Below are 25,299 nucleotides of genomic sequence, written 5' to 3'. Positions count from 1 at the left end.
TTTGAGGCCAATATTAAAGTTCCAAGCCCGTCTGTCTCAGTACTTCGACATCTGAAATAAAGCCAACTTCTGAAGACTGATGTATAATGTTTCCACATGATGATCCACCTTGAATTCATGTCAATCATGTCTCTCACCCACAATTGGATGGAACGACCAATTGGCTCGCAGCTAATCAATTATCGCTAGCTGTGTTTGTAGGTCCACTTCCAGCAATTCTACCTCATTCAGAACATGAGGATATTACACAGTGAAGACTATGAGCACTTTTTTTTTTAAACTGGCTGCTTGAAGTAGGAAATGTTTATTTTCCATTTGCGAATCACACTGCTAATATTGAAGTTCTTATAGATTCCAACAAACTGGAGGACCTGTTTCCCTCATGACCCAAGTGCAGACGCAGAGCATGTGCAGAAGTGGTGCTGCACGACTCAAAAAAAAAATGAGCATTCACATACTATAAACAGCCTCGGTTTGCAACAATTACCAAGTCCATGAGCAACTTGCTTCAGTGTCAATTGCGTTGTTTCTGATGATCCACAAGAAGCTGCTGCATATCCAGTGGAGTTTCTGAACAGCATCATTCATCTGGATTGCCCCTCCACAACCTTGAGCTCAAAGAATGGGGAAACTATTATCCTGTTGCTAAATTTGAATCCAAAGGAAAGACAATGTAATGGCACGAGACTTCATGGTTCGAGAAATTCTGCCTCATCTCATCAAAGTGAAGATCCTTTCAAGCCAACTCAGAGGAACAATTGCACAAATTCCAAGTGTTGTGTCGACACCATTTGATACGAGCTTTCCATTCACTTTCAAAGAATGCAATTTCCAGTAAGGCTTGCCGATTGTTTGACCATCAAAAATGCACAAGGCCAATCCTGAGAGTGCATGGGGTTGGATCTCCCTCAGCACGTTTTTCGTCATGGCCAACATCAAGTTGCGTTACCCCGTGCAATGTCTTTGAGGGGGATTAAAGTCCTGATTCCAGATGGTAAAAAAAACAAGAAAATTTGTCTACACAGAAATATTCGTTTGAAAAAATAAAAAAAGAGCCTTTTTGAATATAATCGAAACAGATATTTTTTTAAAGATCCTACCGGCACAATTTTCTTTGATCTGGAGTTTCCCTTTTTTCCATTTTTGCACTCACCCTAATCATCATGCCTCCACAACTGTCACTCATTTTAAAATAATATATACAATGAAGGAGTGTGAATGAGAAAGCTATGGTATGGCCTTACCTATTTAGCAGTTCATTGGAGGCTCATGGAGGAGCTACAACACAGAATGGACTAGGATGTAGCAAAATAAAATAGAATGCCACTCGGTGGAGTGCGTGCCAACGCCAGGCTGAACAGTTTACAGTTTGGATCCCACTGATGGGCCAGATTTGAATCTGGATCAAAGCCAAAATCTAATCGGTTTTGCTGTCCACCAAGTTTCTAATTAGCTTAATCTAATCCAACCTGTCCACCAAGTTTCCTCCGAATCCATCCGTAACATTTTGAGATATCGTGCTTTATATAGTTTTTGGCTCCATCACTCAATAGTGAAAGATCACTATAAAATTCCAGCATCTGGATCCGGAACTTGATCTTCACCAAAATCGAATCAATTCGTCCTCGTCACACGCTCAACCAGTCCACCGGATTTCGTCCGAATCCATCCATAACTTTTTGAAATATCCTGCTCACAGACAGACAAACAGACCAATAGACAGACAGACAAACAAACAGGGATGAAAACACAACCTACGTCAACCTTCGGTGGCAGAAGTAAAGAACAGTATAAATAGGGTGAGCGGGAGGGGGGTAAACCAACAGCGGTGTTGAGAGAAAAAAAATAGAGGGAGAATAGAGAGATCAGGGACATGGGGAAAAATGAGAGCCAGGGGAGAACAAGATAGATAGAGACACACATTCTGAATCACAGAAGTGGAAGGAAAACTGGAAACCCAGAAAGAAGTTGGCTTGGAGAACGTTAATGGGGGTAAAAAGGATCATGGTTGTGGATGGGGCATGACCTGAGATGATGGTTAACAGCATTCCAATAATATTTCAAAATTCACCAAACTACTTTTTGTTGTGAGATTTATCTTGGTGGCGTCCATGCCTCCCTATATGTAAATAAAATAATTATTTCCCATTTCCCCTACATACATAAACGACATGCATAAAGTACACCATTAAAAAACCGAACATGTAGCATTGATAAAGTATTTGCTGAAGGATTGCTCCAACATTCATTACAAGTGATTTTTGGCACGAGGGATGTGCAGAACACCTGATTGCAAGTTTCCACATAATGTAATTTCCTCACGCAATCATCATTCAGCATGTGCAACTCATGCACCCTTAGGCTTTTCGAGGTGACGCGAGGCATTCTGAGCAAATTCAAAACAGTCTTTCCGAGACACCAGCGTGTGGATCATCCAAACACACTGATTACATTATTTAACAATCAATTACTATGCCATGTCTGCCAGAAAATGAGAGAAATCAAATTGTTGGACAAGCAGGGTCTTCCATTGGCCATGTTACACGGCACTTTAACGTGAGGGGAGGAACTTTATGACCTCAGAAGATGCTATCAAGCCACTGGATCAACAAGAGATGAGGCAAGAAGTGGACATCACAGGATAACGACTGCCTCACAGTAATGATACATTTGCACGACCCATCTATGCAATCGTTTTCAAACTGGTCAGATATAATTCTTTGAGCAGGTAACACATCTCAAACCCCCACCTTCTAATAACCCCCTAGTAACATATATGTGGATGAGTCCCAGTTTCAGATGTTTTTTTTAATTTGTATACATTGTCGAGGCTCGTATGAGAGCTAACACAACGCACAGTAAGGGGGGGGGGAGCATGAGACAAGAGGGGCGGGAGAGAGAAAGACAAAAGAGTGGGGAACAGAGATATTAGGAGATCTGTGGAAGGGAGAGGGATGGGGCGGGGAACACAGAGGATACAAAATGGACACTACAGGGACTTTCAGGAAGGAAAGCAGGGAATTTGAAGGAGGTGGGTTTGGGATGGATTCACGGGGGTAGAAAAGATCGAGGATTTGGATGGGGGATGATAAGAGGTGGTGGTGAAGAGCTGTTTAGAAGGCCTGGAGCGAAGGATGGGATTGAAGAGAGTGTGGGAGTTTATTCCAAAGGCGGGAAAAAAGAGGAATGATTGAGTGAAGGTGAGCGGTGATTCGTGATTTTGGTAGTTTTACCAGAAGGGGTTTCTGGCGGACCTTGAGCGCCCTGTGGAAATATGGGGGGAGGGACATATCGTAGACAGAGCAGGGGGGCAAGACCGGAGAGGAGACTGTAGAAGACAGAAAGACCACCGACCTGCCTGCGGTGAGAGAGTGAGAGACCCAAAGACTCAGCCTCATCGTGGGAGATGTCAATGATCCTAAATGCCTTGGTTTCCACAGTGTGAAGCTGAGAAAGGTGAGAGGCAGGAGCACCAGCCCAGAGCGGAGAGCAGTACTCCATCAGGTTGCATACGAAAGCTTTGTATGTGGTCAGGAGCTCAGGTGGGCTGAGGAAGGAGTTTGCACGACAGAGGATCCTCAGTCGGCGACTGGCTTTGGCGGCCGGATTGGAAATATGACTTTCCCAGGAAAGACCATGGCAGATAGTGAGACCCAGAAGCTTGAAAGAAAGGACTTCTTTCAGAGAATTGTTGAGAAAGTAGATTTGGGGCGGGGGGGGTTCTAAACGGTCCTTTCGGAGAGACATGGTGAGAGTGTGAGATTTGTCTGGATTTAAAGACATGTTCCACGTGTTGGACCAGTTTGTGATTTTATCCAGATCTGCAGAGAGCAAAGAAGCTGCTGCTTGCCGGTCTGAGGGATGACAGATGGTACGGCAGAGGGTGGAGTCGTCAGCAAAGATATAAACAGGATTTTCCAGAGAGTCAGAGAGATCATTGATGAAAACTAGGTTGATACAATTATTTATTTTATTATTATTAGATACAAGTACTTATTTTCTTAACTAGGTGTGTATGAACTCTCATTTTCATCGATTGTTCATTTTTGGTGAATTTTAAAAATCTTTCCCACCTTGTGAGTGATTAATGCAGGATGGTCATAATTGTATTCAATGAACCATACGGTATTGAAAGAAGTAAAACTGAATGGCTCGACCACTGATTGTGCACTGACCACACACATTCCTCAGACTTGTTAAACTTGGTGAAAAGAAAATATCTAGACTCACCAAGCTCGTCAAAGTGTGTGTCAATGCCATCTGGGCCAGGTACGGAGCATACAAGGCGAGTCTTGGTAAATGTCGTCCACTTGTTCACCAGTACACGTTCACCTCCAGCGTCGTTCTGCACAACATGTGCAAAAGATACATGATTCATGCAGTCTATCTACGTGATAATTCAGAGGAGGATTCTGAATCTGATTTCAACTTCAGAAAAGAAATACGAGATAATTTTGCAAATATCATTGTGTTCAACATAAACATATATTTGATATTTGTGAAAAATATATTCGTTTTAACTTTCAAACTCATCTCTCTGCCCAAAAACCTGGTGTCTCCTTGTTAAGTCTGTCTCTGGAGTATGGTCCCACTCCATCCATTGCCTCGCTTCAAATGGCACCACAGCCGACACCGCTTGTGAGAAGGCCGAATGTCTCAATTCTGTGTTTGCTCCAGATATTGTCCCCAACCCCTCCGTCTTGGTACCTATCTTTCCCTGTCATGTCCAACTGCTCCTGGACTCTGCCTTTTGCACCTGAGAAGGTGGAGAAGGTTCTTTCAACCCTCGACTTTGACTCTGCTACTGGATCAGACAGCGACAGCTCATGTGTCCTAAAAAACCTGCTCTGCTGCTCTTGCAAGTCCTCTCTCTGCTCTTTTTACCCTATCATTTGCCCTCGGTCATCTTCCATCTGCTGGGATATCAGCACACATCACTGCATTACATGAACAAGGTGCAAAAACCGATTCCCTTAATTACATATCTATCTGCTTATTTCCAATCATCAGTAAGGTCAAGGAATCCATCATTGCCGTTGACATATAATCATTCCTTTTCGACAACAGCCTCATCTCAGATCATCAATTCCGATTCAGACCAGGTCACTCAACCTTGGACATGCTGCTTCGACTCTCCCAATAATGGTTGGAGGCCCTCAATGTCAGCCATGAGATCAGGGTCGTCTCTCTAGACATATCTCGAGCTTTTGATAGTCTGGTATCCTGCCTTGCTCTCCAAACTCTCTCCTATGGAATCCAAGGCCAACTTCACTCTCGAGTGACTCACCTCCTCCACTCTCATACCCATGTGGCTCTCAACAGAATCCTTGACTTCCTCTACTTTCATTGCCAAGTGCCTGGTGTTGGCTTAATGGTCAGGGTGCGGGGGGGGGGGGGGTCTTGGGATCCGAGGATCCTGAGGTCAAATCCCACTGAGCTGTTGAATTAATACCAGGTGGGGTTGACTCTGCTTGTCATCCTTCTGAGGTCGGCAAAATTGAGTGCCAGCATGCTGGTATTCTGTGTCGGAGTGGCGACCCGTCCAGGATTGTGTCCAATAGCCAAGGAGACTGCTTAGGCAGCATAAATGCTCTGCACAGAGTGTGGTCCCAATGGATGGATGGATGGATTGCCATGTGACTCTCAATGGAATCCTTTCATCTCCTCTTCTTGTCAAGGCTGGAGTGACCAAGGAAAGTGTTCTCCGCCAAGTTGTATTCCTAATATTCATCAACAATCTCTCTGACCCCGGAAAATCCTCTTTATCTATTTGCCGATGATTCCACCCTCTGCCTTGACATCCCTCATCCTTCAGATAGGCAGGCAGCAGCCTCTTCCCTCTATTCAGATCTTTACAAAATCACAAGCTACTCAAACAATAAACGACTTTCAAAATGATGTATGAATGCGAAATGAGGCCTTATGTGCATGCACATTGTGTGTGTTTACGCTGACTCAGGTATGCTTGTCGGGCACTTTTAACCTGCTGTTGCTAGCACAAAATCTGTTATTCAAATATGATTTTAAACATCATTTTTGGCATTCAGACAAAAGAGTGGCAATTTCCTCATGGTAAACATACTTGTTCTGTTTGTGAATGCAAATCAGACTCACGGAAATACTGTTTTGCAAATACGTAAAATATCAGTTGATGAGAGGAGTCGGGTTCGTACCATTTCTTGTTAATACAATTACCTTGATGTAGCTGTAGTTATAATAACACACACACACACACACACACACACACACACACACACACACACACACACACACACACACACACACACACACACACACACACACACACACACACACACACACACACACTTCTTTCACCAATAGATGCAAAAATCTAGAAAAACTTTTCTTGTGGCCCCAGAACCAAACAATATATATATATATATATATATATATATATATATATATATATATATATATATATATATATATATATATATATATATATATATATCGACTCCTTCCATGCTCTTCTTGCCGAAGAAGCTGCATAAAGCAACCAAGAAAGGCGACCAGGTTAAGCCCTTTGCTGTTTCAAACGATTCCCAGAGTTCCTCCACAGCTGTAAAAAGATTCATAAATAGTACACACGAGAATCCCAATGCTACACACCCCCTCAAATGGCAGACCGGCTTCATCGCTTATTGGCGAATCATCAGCAACAGTGCAGACAAATGCATACCAATGAGGTTCCCAAGCATGTACCATGTGCAAATGTCGAAGGCAGTCAGAACAGGCAGCACACCATGACAAATGTTCTGTACTTACCTTGGTAGCCTTTCTTGGTTGCTTTATGCATCTTCTTCGGTTAGAAGAGCATAGGGAGGAGTCGATTTATTTATATAATCCCAGCCATCTGCGTTTAATTGATTAGGTGAGAGCTCATTGGTTATTCCCTCCATTCACAGGTGAGAGATGTGGGTGCGTTTTTCTTTATTGTATATATATATATATATATATATATATATATATATATATATATATATATATATATATATATATATATATGTACAGTATATATATAAGGGTCCTCACAACTTACACAACTCTTATTTGTCCAAGTCTCCCTCTATTTTGTCCATCAACCCTGGTGTTGGTGTTTCCCCCCTCTCTTTATACTGTTGCTTTTGTTCTGTTGTGCCTTGATCCATTCTGTGTTATAGCTCTTCTACAAGCCTTGATTTTGTATACAAAAAATAAAATTGGTTCTAAATCAATTTTATTATCAGTCTATGAAGAATGCTTGTAATCATGAGAAAAAAAAAACATTTAAAAAACTTAAAACCTGTTGCCATCTCTTAAGGTTTGTTGCATAATTCATTTTATTAGCGCAAGACAGCTGGGTTTAGTAACCACTTCCATGTGTCTATTTTTTTTTTTTTTTTTTACCATTTGAGCTTCAGTGTGTCTGTCCAGGCCACAACGATTTTACCATGTGAACTTTTGTCATCAAATTTTAACAAACCTTTATTATGAGAATATGGAGAAGACTAATTAATATTTTTTTTACTGTTATTATTATTATTTTTTGCTGTTGTTTTCATCAAGTTTAGTTTGTGTAAAAGGTGGACGCGGATGCTACATTTTGAGATACATTCCAGTTAAAATTGTAATCACCACATTCATCATTTGCTTTAAGGCTCAATCATTTTGTATCTTTGGCCATCAATGATGTCACTAGCCATGCACACGGATACAGAAAGGAATTTGTCATTGACGAGGGATAGCATTTATGTCTGAAAATTTTAGAACTGCTGTACATTTTTGTCAGAGAATAAGTCGATATCATGGAAACAATACTTCACAGCAATACCTTGTTATAGTATAATTAACCCAAACAGCAATATATAACAAAATAATCTGAATAATTTTATTACCTCCACCACCAAAGTGGATGGAGGTTATGTTTTAACCCGTGTCTGTCTGTTTGTTTATTTGTGAACAGAATATTTCAAAAAGTTGTGGACGGAATCGGATGAAATTCAGTGGGAAGGTTTGGGTATGTGACAATGACGAAGTGATTCGATTCTGGTGAAAATCTGAATCCAGATCTGAGAATTTATAAAGTGATTCTTCACCGTTGAGTGATAGGGCTAAAACGATATATGACACAATATCTCAAAAAGTTATGGACGGATTTGGACGAAACTCGGTGGATGAGTTGGTTCGGTGACAAGAACAAGCCGATTCAATTTAAGTTGAGGTCCGAATCCAGATCCAGCCTATCAGTGGGATACAAAACGTAAACTAATCAGCCTAGCGAAGGTTTACGTTCTACCGAGTGGCCGTTTTAGTTTGTACAAGTTATTATTAGTCAGCTTTATCAGTTGACGGTACATTTCAAGCTCTCGTGATGTCATTGGAATTACCTGCATGAAAAGTTTAAGGGGTACAATGAAGTTCATTTCTTCAAGGTATGACTACAATTCTTAAAAGTTTACATTGGACTCCATCACAGACATGACAAAGACCTGCGAACCACCAGTTGTATGTGACAATCACCGTGACGTGACCTTCCTCCAGCTACGGAAGCAACTTCATTAAGGAGGATTTCGTGCAGAGCGTCTCGGCTTGCATTGGGACATTTCCCCTTCCGCACAGCTGCTCGGCCACTCATTTGGTATTACGTTTCAAATCACACGATCCTTATTGCAATAATACATGAAACAGATGTACAATGCAAGTGAACGCAAATCACTCTACGAATAGGCCACGGCGTATCATCTGGCCACGGATGGAAATCCATGTTTATTTTATACCGTGTGCCATGAACAAGCTACACAGGCAGCACACCGTGACAAATGTTCTGTTTAGAAATAAGTCAGACTGGTTTTCAACATCGAAGAGGGACCTCTAAAACGTGCAATGCACAGGACTTGAATGTTCACTGGAAGGAAATGAAAGAGGAAGAATGAAGGGAGGAAGTGAGGGAGTGTGAAATAGCTGTTTGAGGGAAACAGAAGCAGGTAAAAAATTTTTTATCTGCTGCCATGTTTTTAATCACAAGGGTTCCCTAGGTCGGAATGTTGGGGGAAAGATTCCACGATGCACAGAATTTGTTTTTGCTGATATTATTGTAACCTAAGGCTCATCATGGAGGTTGTACATAGATCACATGCAGGAAATCAACAGGGTACATTTCCCTAAATTACAGAACAAATAAGCAGAGAGAGAGCGGGATATAAGCAAGGTCAAGCGAGGTAGTTTGAATGTGGGATCACTGCGGGGTGGGGGAGGTGGGAGAGGAGTCAGAGTGGTTGCGATGATGCAGAGAAAGAGGTTGCAAGTGCTGTGTGTGCAGGACACCAGATGGAAAGGAGACAGGGTGAGGAGATTGGTGGGAGGATACAAGTTGTTACATGCGGGTGGGGATGGAAGTAGTAGCGGCGTGGGAATAATAGTATCGGAAGAGATCAGTAAGCAGGTAGTCAGAGTGGAAAGATGGGAGGGACAGATAGTTAGGGCATGGTTAGTTGTGCAGAGGCAAATCGTGTGTGTTATGTCGGTATCTGGACCAAAAAAACTGGAAGGACTGTGGTGGAGAAGCAGGAATTCAGGGACACACTGGAGTGGATGATGGCAATGGTTGAGCTGGAGGTGATGCTGGGCATTGCGGGTGACTTTAACATGCACGTAGGAGTAACGGAGCCTTGGGAAGAGGAATGTGTTGGTAAATTTGGGTGGGGAACAAGGAATAGAGAGGGACAAGAGCTGGTGGAGCTGGTGGCGAGAAATGGGATGGCCATAGCCGGTTCATTCTTTCAAAATCGGGGAAACCACAAGATTACCTATCGGAGTGGACAACATAGACCAGCGTTCGATTTGGTGGTGGTGATGAAGCAATAGTTGCGGATGGTTAAGGATTGCAAGGCCGTGGAAGGAGAGCATGTTACCACCCAGCACAAGCCTGTGGTGTTTGTGGTTCGGATGGAGAAAAGGAGAGAGGTTAAAAGCAGGGGTCGGAAGATTATTAGGTAGGGGAATTGTAGGGGAAACGCCGTCATAGAGTACATGGAAAGGACGAGGGCGAGGTATGATCAAATTTATGAAGAAGAAGAAGTTGGTGAAAATAAGGAGGTTTGGATGAGGATAGAGAATATCAAGGGGAGGAGGAGGCATCTGGATGTGCGTTTGCTGCAGCTGTATGGGCAGAAGAAGAAAGCAGCAAGAACAGCCGACAAGGTGAGGAATGATATGGAAGGGGAGGTGTACAACAAGTTGCAAGAGGAAGGTGGGAGGAAGATGATATATAAATTGGCTCGTGACGGGGATGAGGATGGTGAGGACATGAATCGGGGGGTGGGGTGGAGGTGATGATTAAGGATAGTGGCGGGAGACTAATGACTGAGAGGGGGGCAGTATTGAAGGTGTGGGAAGGATATTTCAAAGAGCTGTTGCACCAGGAAGGAAGCAATGGCCAACTGGAGCTGCCAAGTTATGTAGAGGGGAAAGTGAAGATGGTAGAGATCACAAAGGAGGAAGTGTGGACAGCATTGAAGAGGATGAAGAAGGGAAGAGCACCAGGCATTGATGAGGTTGCACAGAAATGATAATTGCAGCGGAAGAAGTCGGTGGTCAGTTGGACAAACACTTTTACTCCTTTTTATAGCGGCCCCAACTATTCCCACCTTATTATGGGGTTGTCCTGCAGATGTTATTGTCCCATCTGACACGAACTGATGAGCCAGTCTGAACATTCAAACCAAAGGTGGCAGGAGTTTGGAATTTGTTCAGGGTTCCGGCGATAACTCGCCAACTCTTCCAGAAAAGACAGTTGAATATCTAACATCCAACCACTTTTTTTTGCATACAAAGTCAAGGCTCATGGAAGAGCTTTGAGCCTGGTGTCCCAACTGTGTTAACTAAATGTTAGCACAGTTGGAACACCGAGCTTAATGTATATCCGAGGGACGGCACCATTCTGCCTGGAAAGTAAACATCCGACAGTTCATTTTGTCGGATCAGGAATTGAACTCAAGAGCCTTCAGCTCAAAGGCAAGTGCACTACCTCTTACCAGATACAAACACAAACACCCACCCACCCACCATCAATCAGTCAGAGAGCCTGAGCTTGATGGACGTGTCGCAAATTGAATATATAACCACGACTAACAAGGTTATACAGAAAGGGGGCATCTTGGCCAACCTTACTCTTCCAATGCAATTCTAATAAAAAGGTTTAATGGACTTTGGTTTCAATCTCCCTGAAAGCTAATCAGCACAGTTGCACAAGACAGCTGGTCCCTGAGATGAGCTGTTTTGGGACTTGGTTTTGTTCACAAAAGGCCACCTGCCAGCCATTGTGAAGCCACTCCAAAACAAAAGGACAGTACAGTCCTTTTGTAGACATTTAGACTGATTTTGCAACGTACGTTGGGCTGCAAAGACCAAACTTGGACATGTTTGATGTTGAGTGGAGAGGTTCGCTTGAAGACGGTCATAAGGAGAATGCATGCGTCAGACTTCTGCCATCTGGCAGATTTCTGCTTTTTGGCTTCCAAATTCGTCAGTATTTTCATGGAATATTTTTTGTCAGCTGTTGCTGTCGTGACATTGGGTCTGTCTCGGGGTAGTTCGATTTCAATGTTAACTAGAAGGGCACTTGGGGGAGCGCATACCTCCACCACGCAACGCCTGATCCACGAGAACATATCGGGCCCGATACATTTTTGAAATATCATGCTATACAGTACTATATCGTTTTTGGGCCCATCTCTCAATGGTGAAGAATCACATAAAAAATTTAAATAATTCTCGTATCCAGATCCGGATTCGGATCTTCGCCAAAATCGAATCAATTCGTCCTTGTCACACACCCAAACTGTCCATTTTTGTCCACAACTTTTTGAGATATCCTGCACACAGACAAACAAACAGACGGACAGAAAGGGGTGAAAACATAACCTCCTTCACCCTCGGTGGCGGAGGTAATAAAAGCACCTTTAAATTTACAAAAGGGTTTGGGGCATCTATATAATTATTTAATTTCCATCACCGTGGAAAAACATCAGGAGGTGTGTTGGGCCGAGTCTTGTCCCTCATCTATATTAAACAACCTCTCCGATTCCCTGGAAAACCCTCTCTTCCATTGTGCAGATGACTCCATATTGTGTCGCACAGTACCCCCATCCCTCTGCTCGGCAGACTGTAGCGGCCTCACTCGCTGTCAATCTGGAATTGATTCGATGCTGCTCTGACAAATAGAACACGTCCTTCAATCATGGCAACTCCTTCAGTCTCACCCTGTTGCTCTGGAAGGTTTGTCAAAAGAACCCACCTATCAATTTTCATGGGCAGCCACTGGAAGAGATTCAGTCCGACCTCTCCTCGACTGACCATATCGAAAAGTTTGCCTTCAAAGCCAGCTGCAGACGAGGCATCCTCCGTCATTCAAGTCGCTTCTTGAAAGATCTGATGTAATCGCGACATAAAAGACCACATGAACCGGCACACCCCAGCATTAAATCTGTGTCTCCTGGATTCTGTACAAGATAAAGCTGTTAACATTACTAACATCTAATGCGATGAAGCCCCGTTGCTCTTTCTCATCCTCACATTGAAGGAAACTTGGTGAACTCTGTTCTTTAACTGCCTGACATCCGGTCTCGGTCTCTGTGTCTCGGTGTCTCGGTGTCTCGGTCTATCGGTCTCTATCGGTCTCTATCGGTCTCTATCGGTCTCTATCGGTCTCTATCGGTCTCTATCGGTCTCTATCGGTCTCTATCGGTCTCTATCTCTCTCTCTCTCTCTCTCTCTCTCTCTCTCTCTCTCTCTCTCTCTCTCTCTCTCTCTCTCTCTCTCTCTCTCTCTCTCTCTCTGTCCTCCGATCCTCCCTAGCTCCTGCGGTGATGCACGCATACTTCCAGGAACCCCTTTTGGGTCAAACTCCCCAAAATCAAAGCTTCTCCCATACACCTCAACTCTTTTCTCCCATTTTTGGAAACGCATTCCTGAGAAAGTTCAATCATAGCCTTCCCTCGAGGCCTTAATGCAAGAGGTGCAACACCGTCTTGTGCCATCTCCAATCCGTACGTGCGATCTTTTCCACCTCCATTAACCCGACCTTACGCAAAACCCTTATACTTGCAGGTTGCTGTGTTTCCTCCCCCTCCTCTTTTCCTGTTCGTTCATTCCCTTGCTTGTTGCTTCCCAACTCTGGCCTCACTGCCCTCCTGTCAACTTGATGCCTGTTTTACCCCCCCACCCCACGTCGCCTCCCTCTTCCCTGAACCTAGAAAACAGAGTTTCAGTGTTTGCCTCGTGTTCTGTACACCCTAACAATAGCAATTGTTTTTCATCAAATCGTGTGGTTTGCGATTTACCAGCTGTTGTAATTCTTTCAACTGAAAAAAAAAAGAGAGGTTTCCACAGTCACAGAGTTTGGTTGAGAAAATGCTTTCAGGAAGTGCTTTAACAAGGGTAAAGATGCTGCCACAAATAGTTACCATGGTGGTTATTTAAAAATTCTCCAATCATCCAGTTTGGAATGCCTCCCATTCTGATCGAATTGCAGCGCTTGACAAATCCAGGAACCTCCAGGTGCTTTGGAAGACCCTGCCTGCCATGGTCTTGTTTGTCCTGTCCAGCCAGCAGTGGAACCCGCACAAACCGAACTCGGAACAGCGAACAGTATGGTTTGTGGTCGCGGGATTGTGAGCAAAACGTGGCAGTGGCTGTTTTGTTGTTTATTTATTTAGTCAAGCTTTGTTTAAAGCCCTCTCAGCTGCTCATTGTTAGGGGCTGTGCTCTTTGGGAGGGGAACATTGTGTTGACTCCACCATTGAACCGGTGTGTAGGATTACCCTCTGCTTTTGTTTTGGCCAAGGCGAAACCTCAGGGGTCTTTAGAACCCACAACTCCGACCAGCCCCAACGCAATGACGGCATTTTCACAGACGTACATCAATACAAAGATGGACCAAATCAACGTAGCTCAAATCATGTGTCGACAGCGAAAAAGCTTTCATAAAGGCTTGCGTCAACAACCAGTCTTGGAAGGGCAATAGCGAGACAGAAATGCACAAACAACAGTTACTGCTCTGGCCTCAGAGTCCAGGAATTTCAGACGCAAAGCCAGCTCCACCCTTAACCGCAGCAGGAGAGAACTCACTGCCAGTACGTCCTGCGAACCTCTCAAGTAGAACCAACTTCGAGTAAATGAGGCTGCGGATCAAACGACAACTCCCGACATGGACTGTTATTTCAAACCTCACGATCTGATGTACGCTCGACTTTGCTGCAACTCCAGCGGACCCCTTTGTAGGCTCTGAGCTGATACATTAGCTCGGTGACCTCGTGAGTGATGGCTTTCCAAACGAAAATCGCTTATTCGAATTACGCTGTTATTATTATCACATGTGCAGAAAAATGTGTGCTACATGGACATCCTTTGCATGTTGAAACCTAAATCCGGTTTACAAAACTTGCCAAGGGTCATAATACACGATGCCGAACACAACAGCCCAGATGGGGGTGGAAGGATGGGTCAATTGCAGAATCCTCACGACGGAGTAGGTTGAACCGGCGTAAAGCAAATACTTTGGAGATCGAACATGGCAGTTATACTGGTACTAATGCGAAAGATCACAAGGTCTCAAAACAATCGTGGCAAAGGTAAGGGTCATTTGGCCCATCATGCCTGTGGCGTATCTATGTCTTCGCAGTCCAGCTGCGGCGGGTCGTGCAATTTATAAAGCCAGCCGCAAGCAGAGCGGCTTCTTTGACGGGTTCTCCTTTGCAAGGTTATTGGAGGATCTTTATCGTTTGTATCTCAAGTTAAGACAGGACAGCTGGTTTTACATCCCCAACCAAAGGTGGCATGCTCCGTGATGCAGCACCCCCCGTTTGGCAGTACATCAGAACAAAAGTTTCTCGTCAGGTGAAGCGGCGCAAAGGATCAAAACCAGACTCGAAAGCTCAATGGTGACATTGCTCCAACTGGAAGATCATCCCCTTGCATCCTTTACAGCATCAGGCATCGTACCTCATACGACGGTTCGGTGACCAAACTGGAAGGTCTTTGCATTTCACGGCCAAACCTTACAAACCAAGCAGTGTGGAGGAAACGATGTGAAATTCATGTCGTTGATCGGTTTGATTCTCATGCTCTTCGTCACATCGTCCAATATCATAATGTAGTCTCGTATGATGTTTTTCAGGAGCTGATCATTGCAATCCATCCATTGGGACCATACTCCATGAAGAGCGGTGGATCTGCCTAAGCAGTCTCCTTGGCGATTGGGCACAATCTTGGATGGGTCGCCACTCCGATGCAGGATACCCAGCATGCTGGTACTCATTTTGCTGACCTCGGAAGGATGACAGGCAAAGTCAACCCCACCTGGTATTAATTCAACAGGTGAGTGGGATTTGAACTCAGGATGCTCGGATCCCAAGCCCACCACCCAAACCATGAAGCCAACACCAGGCATAAAAATTGTAATGATGTAAAAGATCGATTTTCATCCGCAAAACGATTGCTCAGAGGTGTGCGAGGGAGGTTCCACCAGATTCATGATGTAACAACACTTCTTCAAATGATTTTATCGGAAGATTGACACCAATTAGATGGGCTTCCTGGACAGGACATTCTCAGTCAGTCATGTCAGGAACCTCTCTGTGTGTGCAGTATCAAAGAGCATTAGGGACTGCGTCTGCTTTGAATTTGTGCGCTCTCGTGTTGAGCAGTTAACGTGGACCTCAAGGTAGTGCTTCACCTGCACCATTCTCCAGCTTGTGGAGCTGCGCTCGCTCATCATCAAACTCCATCCTCATCTCAATATCTGCCGAAGATCTCAAAGGGAAGGATTGGCGACGAAGAACAATATCCTTTGTGTTCCTGTGACGTATGTGTCTCTTCTCCACGAGCCTTGGTCAGACTAGAAAGAAAAGAGAAGCACACGTGATGTCGAGATGTTATTCCAAAATAAACCGCAGTTTCCAAACAGGCCTCAAGCTGTGGACCAGCAGCTGCGGTAGTGGTGTGGCTGTGATGTCATCAATCAGATGGAATCCCAAGAATGAGGTTTTTGTGAAACAAGCTCTGAATTGCAGAGGTATTTTGTCAACCTAATGGGGTTTCTTTGCTTTTAGAGATCTTTTTTTCGGGGGGAATGAAAACATTATATTCCGCAAAACCTCAGTGAAAATAAATCTCGGCCGAAGGAGGTGGTGCAGCGGCGTTGAGAATCTCGGTTTACGTGAGCGACGAAAGAATAACTCAGGAAAAGCAAAATCCCACCTGGAGCCCCTGGAAAAGGGATTGTGCTCCATTTTAAAACCATAAAACCGAGCTCATTCACAAGCTCACCTTATTCCCGTGCTGCGCACCAACTGTGACTGATGTCTATATTTTACGGTGTCCAAGAAAAGGGGAGGTGGTTGTGTTTGGACGCATTTTACATATTTCTCCTGTCCCTCCATCAACTGTGAGGCTATCGGGGCCACCACGGTTTAAAGTGACACCGAGTAGGAGAGGATTCTGTTTCTGGCAAACTGTAGTCACATATCCTTTCACGCAAAATGAAGCGCCCTTTCCTTTGGACATTAGCCGTGTGAGTTGTCCCGGTGCACTGTGACCTCGACGGTACCCTGGTAGGCCGACAAGCCAGAGAATGGAGCTGGAAGAGTCAATGTTGAGTCGTGTTTAGACCCCATAATCAAGAAGCCAGTGCAGGAGTGACCCAAAACCTGAGTGTAGCCCGTGTGCGGTCTGTTGCAAGATAGTCGAGTGAAGTGACGTTGTGCGGAACCGACACTCACAGCCTCACTTTCTATGGTTTCAGGATAACTGTGTAGTTAATCGTTACTATCTGAAAAATTGCTCATGGACCAAGCCCAGCTATGGTTTATTATATTAAGGTGCAGACAGTTTGTGTGATTTGAAGTCGGTTGGTGGATTGTATTCACACGAGATCACACACACACACACACACACACACACACACACACACACACACACACACACACACACACACACACACACACACACACACACACACACACACACACACACACACACACACACACACACACTTATACGTGACATATTGCACATGTTATATAGACACACTATACGTGAGATGTTGCACATGTTACACACATGTAATATGTGACGTATTACACGTTATAAACACATCTGTTGTAGCTGACATATACATATTATATAAACACGTTATACATGACATATACATATTACACACACATTATACATGACATGTTGCACATGTTATACATGACATTGACATATACACATGTTATAGATGACACATTATATATATATATATATATATATATATATATATATATATATATATATATATATATATATATATATATATATGACATATTGCACATGTTATACACACACATTATACATGAAATGTACATATTACATATACACGTTATATATGACATATTGCACATGTTATACATATGTTATACATATTATATACACACGTTATACATGACATATTGCACATGCTATACATGACATGTACATATTATATACACACATTATGTATGACATATTGCATATGCTATACACACACGTTATACATAACATGCACATATTACATATATACGTTATATATATATGACATGTAGCACATGTTATACATACGTTATACATATTATATACACACATTATATATGACATATTGCACATGTTATACATGACATGTACATATTACATATACACGTTATATATGACATGTAGCACATGTTATACATTTAATATACACACATTATATGACATATTGCACATGTTATACATGACATGTACATATTATATACACACATTATATATGACATATTGCACATGTTATACACACACGTTATATGTGACATGTAGCACATGTTATACATACGTTATACATATTATATACACACGTTATACATGACATGTAATTATTACATATACACGTTATATGTGACATGTAGCACATGTTATACATGTTATACATGTTATACATATTACATACACACGTTATACATGACATAATACATATTATATATACATGTTATACATGACATAATACATATTATATATACATGTTATACATGACATATACATATTATATATACATGTTATACATGACATATTGCACATGTTATACATGACATAATACATATTATATATACATGTTATACATGACATGTACATACTATATACATGTTATACATGACATAATAGATATTATATTCACATGTTATACATGACATAATACATATTATATACATGTTATACATGACATATACATATTATATACATGTTATACATGACATAATACATATTATATTCACATGTTATACATGACATAATACATATTATTTATACATGTTATACATGACATACATATACACATATTATACGTGACATATTGCACATGTGTCGACACATATTTAACACCCAAATATCACACACACACACACACACACACACACACACACACACACACACACACACACACACACACTTATATGTGAGATATTGCACGTTATATACACACACTATACGTGAGATGTTGCACATGTTACACACATGTTATATGTGACGTATTGCATGTTATGAGCACATCTGTTGTACCTGACATATACATATTATATAAGCATGTTATACATGAATTATGCATATTACATACACACATTATACATGACATGTTGCACATGTTATACATGACATAGACATATTCACATGTTATACATGACATAATACATATTATATACACATATTATACGTGACATATTGCACATGTGTCTACACACATTTTACACCCAAATATCACACACACACGGAGGTGGATACTGCGAGACGTGAGAGGGCTGTTCCACCTTCTGAAATGCGCATATGGAGATAACAACCAACTATGCGCGTGCACACACGCACACACACACACACACACACACACACACACACACACACACACACACACACACACACACACACACACACACACACACACACACACACACACCATTGGCTATTTCTATAGGCCGTCCTCTCACCCTCTACATTTTATTGATGTACGCACCACGCAAACACGTGCGACGCGTGCCCTCCGCGCCTTGCTCCTGCCATCAGAGCCAGTGGTTGTCTCGCTGAAGAAGAAGTATACCTTGTCATCATCAGGATCGTCCGTCTCTGGAATGAGGCGCGAGTACACGAACCGTGGCTCTGAGAAAGAAAAGAAGGAGTGGAAGGGACATGGAGGCAACACAGGTTGTGATTTCCTGAAATCTCTGTCCTTATTCATTTACCTGTGACGTGTATGTCCCAATACTTAGACAATTATAAATCCATTAACACAATTTTACACTTGTATTTCTTTTAAAATGTCTTTATCAATTTGCCAAGACTTGGTAGCTTCAGCTCGAGGAGTGAATGTTAGTTGGGGTTTACACCCCATAAGTCTCTGTTGTGGACTCAGACATTTGTTGCACAGGGACTTTTATTTTTGTTTGTTTGTTTTTATACATAGTTGAGGCTCGTGGAGAGGGAGTACGAGTACACTGAACGAATTAGGACACAACTGGACAAAAAGAACAGTTGAGAGAGGGGGGGGGGACACTAACAGCAGAGTTGAAGGCCAAGATAGAGGCAGACTTGGACAAACAATGGGTGTGGGGGGGGGGGAATGAGGGGCAGGAGAGGATAAGATGGATACAGAAGGAAACTCAGGAGAGAAAACTGGAAATTTGGATGGATCAGGGCTTGGGGTGAACGAGGATAGAAAAGATTATGGTTTTGGATTGGAGATTATCTGAGATGTTGGTGAACAGCTGTCTTGAAGACCTGGAAGGAAGAATGAGATTGACGTGAATGTGGGAGTTGGTTCCACAGGCGGGGAAAAAAAGAGGAACAAATGAGTGGAGGTGAGCATTGTTCCTGGATTTAGGGAGTTTCACTTGAAGGGGGTTGATTGTGAACCGTGTGTGCCCTGCAGAAACCTGGGGGTGGTGGGGGGGGGACAAAGCATGGAAAAAGCAGAGCGTGCAAGACCAGAAAGGAGGCGGTAAAAGGTAGACAGAATAAATGAAGAAAGGGAGTAAATAAATGAAGGAGAAAGTCAGTAAAGGAGACAGGGAGTAAAGGGAGGATAGGAGAAAAATAAGTAAATGAAGGAAGTGTAAAAATTGCTCGAGAGAAAGTCTGGAGCAAGAAGAATGAAGGGCAACAAATAGTACAGACCATGCAGCAGGTGCTGGTCTGCATGCTCTGTTCTCATCGTCTGCTGGTGTTCACCACAGCTGGAGCGCAAGATTGCTGAATCCTCCCCGAAGAAGTCGGCGAAGAGCCCGGTGAACAGCTGCTGTCCTGAAATGAAGCAGAGATCTTGTTCAGTCATCCTACTTTCACCACTTATCTAACGGCTTGGCATTATTCACGACAATGGTTAAACAGAACATTAGAAGTTTGTTCATCTTTCTTGCATCCACATTCCACTTCTGCCGAATACTTGAAGACAGGAGCAACCGTTGCGGTATGATGGTCGCACAATTCCAATTCAAAACTTATTCATTTTTCGCTCACCTGCACTTTAGTCAGGTGAGCTTATGTGATGGAGCAGTGCTCAAACGTGGGTGAGTCAATCAGTTAGTCAATCAAACACTTCAGTCATTATTGTTTGAATCAATCACACGATTTTGATGAAGCTTGGTCACAAGCTTCATCTCTGATGCCGAATGAACGTGTATTGACCGCATCAAAATCTGCACTCATCATGGGAGTCTACAGCGGTTTTTTTGACCTTCACCTAAAATAGTTATTTGCTCTTTACTCCAAAATTTCACACACAATTTCGATGAAACTTGACCACAACTTTCATCACCCGTGACGTACCAAAGTTTGTTCATGGGAGAAAAAAATTAGGGTTGACGGGGGGGGGGGGGGTTTGAGTGACTGTTGCTCTCGATCAAGGTGAGGTTCAAAATGTGCAGTCCGATTTTCGTTTTTGGGCTACGATATCATCAAACTGTTCATTTGGTCAATTATCTTGTATTTAAGTAAACAGTACCCCTAGTAATTCAGTATTGAGCAAGGTAGGACCGAACCCGAGTCGTTCAGAATGACCTACTGTAACATTGGAAGGGAATACGAGTCAAACACGGTGAGTGCACTGGCATCCCGTACAGACCAGACCAGTCGGGGCAGGTACATCATCCCAATCTGAAGGTCATTAATGAGCCATATGGGATTTTACGAACAATCCAATAGTCAGGACAGGTCGGGTATAGGAGCATGTGCTGGCAGCTCGTCGCTGTGTCCACTTTCTGTCGGTACTCCAGGGGTCTCTGTCTGGCCATCTCCCAGACAGATGCCTGGCCCATCCCCATCTCCTTGAGATGATGATCAACCTGCTGCAACCACGAGGCACATGGTCAGCCCATTGGCCTCCTCCACTCACGAGGCTTCCTCGCTGAGAGAATCTGGTGAGCAGGATCAGCGTCAGGAAAACGAGCCACATGTCCATACAGCCGCAACTGACGCTCACAGACTATGCAGGTAACAAATCTCATCCGAGTCTCTCTCAGCAACCGCTCGTTGGACACAAAGTCCGACCAGCGATAGCCAAGGATTCTCCGAAGAGACCTGGTACCAAAGGAATTAAGGATGTCTCAGATCCCTGGTTAGAGTCCAAGTCTCACATCCGTAGAGCAAAACTGGAAACACCAGGCAACCGAAGACTTGGACTTTCATCCTCCGGCACAGGTACCGGCAGCACCACACCCCATGATCCAGTGAATCCAGGACTCCCCAGGCCCGACCCAGACGGATATTGTCCTCTGACTCACAGCAGCAGAGACATGAATATCATTGCCAAGGTAAGTGAATATCTCTATACCAAGGGAACTGAAACCTCAACATTCTCGCTACAAACAGGTCCATACATGATAGCAGCATCCAAGATGTCATTGAAAGCCTGGATCTTAGTTTTGACCGAGGAAACCCGCAATCCCAATGGCTCCAACTCCTCATTCAGCACCTCGAGGGGCCCCAAAGGGATATCCAGAGTCTCCACAAAGATGACTGCATCATCTGTGAAATCAAGGTCAGAGATCTTGGCATTCCAAAAACGATGCACCACAACTTGATCTCTATCCTCCCCAGAATCCAGTCCAGACAAATGCTGAAAAGTGTGGGGGCCAGTACACACACTGACGAACTCCAGTAACAACTGGAAATAAGTCAGAGATGGTACCACCACATCTCACAGCACTCTCAGTACCAGAGTAGAGTTCAGACATCAGATCGATCAGTTTTGGTGGCACCCCATAAAGACCAAGAATCCTCCAGAGGACATCCCGATGCACTGAATCAAACACTTTACAGAGATCAACATAGGCTGCAAGCAGCCCCTGCTGAAACTCTCGTCTGCGTTCGGTGAGGACCCGAAAAGCAAGGATACGGTCAATTGTTCACCTCTTTGGTGTAAAGCCTGACTGCTCTGGACGCTGATGCTCAAGCAGATGGTGGCGAACCCTATCAAGAATTATCCGAGCAAAGACCTTGCCCGGCACTGAGAGCAAAATCACCCCTTGGTCGTTGTTGCAGTTTTGGCAATCACCCTTCCCTTTCCAGAGAGGGACAACAAGGCTCCTCTTCCAGTCAGTTGAGATGATGCCTGTGTTCCAGGCAGAGCACAGAACTGCATGCAATGACATGAGTACAGCATTTCCACAAGCCTTGAGAAGTTCAGCATGGATGCCACAGATCCCTGGAGCTTTACCCCATTTCAACCGGTTCACCGCAGCCTGTGTTTCCACAAAAGAAGGTGTATCACAGATGACTGGAGGGTCAGAAATCAGGATAGTAACACCACTGACGTCCAACTCAATAGCTGGTGGGTCAGCATGGTACAGCCGCTCAAAGTAACTGGCCCAGCGGGCCTTCATTTCAGACTCCTCTGTCAAGAGCCTACTACCCTCCGCTCGAACTGCAGTACACCGAGGAATGGGCTTGGAGGAACGCAATGCGCGAATTCCCCTCTCAGCTGAATGAGAATCCCTTAACCACAGGTGATGCTCTACCCCCTCACCGATTCCTCGCACATAGGCCTCCTTATCCACCCTTAGTGCACGTACAGTTTTACGCCTCAGCTCCCTGAACAGCTCAGCTCTGCCATTCAGCCTGGCCCTGTGACTCTGGTCAATAGTATCCAGTGTCCTTTGACAGACAAAATTCTTCTTCGCCCTATGGTGAGTTCCAAGACATCCACCGGCAACAACAAGGACAGTTGTTTTGAGGGCACTCCACAACTCTTCAGGATTCCCCAAAGCACCCAGGCCCCCCAAATCCCCACTCAGCCTGTTCGCAAACTCCTCAGCTACCCTCTCATCCTTGAGCTTGCCAAAATCAAACCTAGGCTGGGATGGCACCATTCTCCCGGATTTAAGCTGCAACTTCAGAGTTTCTACAACATGCCTTTGGTCGGTATTGAGGAACAGAGCACTCCGGTAGACCCTGCAGTTCTGAATCATCCTCCAGCGGCCATCAATGAGTCCATGGTCAATCTCCTTTGCCGCACCACCAGCATTGGAATACCAATCTCGCGATGAGCCCATGGGCGCTGAAACCATGAACCAGCCACCTTAAGTCCTTGACTTCTTGCAAAGTCAAGGAACTTGGTGGTATTCTGCTTCACAGTTCCAGACCCATGGGGACCAACACATGTCTCATAACTATCCCTCTCAGTTTCAGTTGATGCATTGAAATTCCCCAAGACTACAAGAGTATCTCTCCTGGAGCACTGATCAACCACAGATTAAAGCGTGGCACAGAATGCGTCCCACGGTGAGATCACTCACCTTTGTCAGAGCATATACAGAGACCAGGGAAACGACACCCAAGGAGTAACGAATCCTTGATCTCATAATACTCTCCTTGACCGGTGTTACCTCAATTATCATGGGAGTCAGCTTATTGGACAAAGCTGCAACAACTCCTTGAGCATGGTAACAATCAGTGACCAGACCAATGGTAAGTGTAACCACCCACCATGATCTCACCACTATCCGGTCTCTGAACCTCATAGAGTGCTGCAATACCGATATTTAACACTTGAGCTCAGATAATAACAGAGACAGGTGATCAGCCTCTCTTCGGGATAGGACATTCCAGGCCTCCACCTGAAGGGACCACCTCAGGTTAACCAAAAGAGATCACAGTATGGTGGACAACACCTTAGCACCACCCTGACACACACGACTGCAATCTGACCAAGGAAGGCTACACCGTGGTTTTCCTCCTATCATCAAAGAGGGGGGGTGGTCCCGAAGGCTTTCCCCCAATCCCCTCATCCGGTGAGCTGCTCTGCGGTGGGCAGCTGCACAGGAGGTGCTCCCACGGAGTAGGTTTTCAGATTTCTTTGTGCTTTTAGAATGTTTTGCGGAATGAAGGGTTTTACAGTGGCCGGAGTGCAAATCCTGCCACCAACATCTTAATAGAAAGTAACCCAACTGCAGGAGGACATCCGCAGACACACTTGGGCACTAGATATCGATGGCCGTTGGCTCACAAGGAGCTCCTCCGCCCTTTGACAGGTTTTGTTTTTAATCCTGCTGGGTGTCCATATCCAAACACCCTCCTCACCAGGAAACCTGGTGGGGGACACGGTTTAGTCGCCGACAACCCGACCATGGAACAGGTCAGTGCAGGTTTGCATGGTACCTGCAGCAAGTCACAGATCTAATCTGACCTGACCTGACAATCCAAGAGTGCTGTGGCAATTCTGTATAAATATATTAATATTAAAAATATAAAAAAATATTAATATATTAATATAAAAAAACTGCCTTCAGCTGGATTTTAACCCATAACTTCCAAGAACTCAGTCTCGTGTCCTTACCAGCCCACCACTGGTCCAAAATTATCAAGATTAGCAGAATACTGCTCGTAAATTTTAATCAAAACCATTATCATCATCATCATAAACATGATGATTACCATCATTATCATCATCTCACCGGCCACGGTAGACGTGAAGGGTTGGTTCGTGTCAAAAGGACATTTACCACGACCACTCTCTTGGCTCTGTACCTCCAGCATGAATTTGTGTTCCTGTGAAGACCATGACACGATAGTTGAACAAAGTACAAGCTCACACTATATTCTTGAGAAGAACACCCCACCATGGTAAAGCGATATGGAACCTCACAGTGCAACCTCCTGAAAATTACTCTGCTTTGTCTGGGCCTCAAATTATTTATGTGGTACAAGAAAAATTCCAGGACTTGTCTGGTAATGAAGACATTCCTGTGATTCATATAATTATAGTATTGTTGT

General features: G+C 43.9%; 1 protein-coding gene across 3 annotated transcripts in view; it reads right to left on the bottom strand.

Annotated features, from left to right (window-relative positions):
- LOC147008747 (semaphorin-3G-like) overlaps nucleotides 1–25,299 on the bottom strand; it is a 109,545-nt gene that overhangs the window by 68,300 nt on the left and 15,946 nt on the right. For all 3 annotated transcript variants that reach the window (XM_085864051.1, XM_085864049.1, XM_085864050.1), the window contains exons 6-9: nucleotides 24,981–25,074; nucleotides 20,206–20,331; nucleotides 19,049–19,191; nucleotides 4,231–4,345 (exon numbers count right to left, since the gene is read on the bottom strand). In XM_085864051.1, coding sequence (XP_085720177.1) covers nucleotides 4,231–4,345; nucleotides 19,049–19,191; nucleotides 20,206–20,331; nucleotides 24,981–25,074 — 478 coding nt within the window. The remainder of the gene's footprint in view (nucleotides 1–4,230; nucleotides 4,346–19,048; nucleotides 19,192–20,205; nucleotides 20,332–24,980; nucleotides 25,075–25,299) is intronic.

Source organism: Eptatretus burgeri, chromosome 18, assembly GCF_056783735.1.
Source record: "Eptatretus burgeri isolate ZD-2024b chromosome 18, Ebu_testis_v1, whole genome shotgun sequence".
Lineage (NCBI taxonomy): Eukaryota > Metazoa > Chordata > Myxini > Myxiniformes > Myxinidae > Eptatretus > Eptatretus burgeri.
This window is presented reverse-complemented; position numbering and strand designations above follow the sequence as displayed.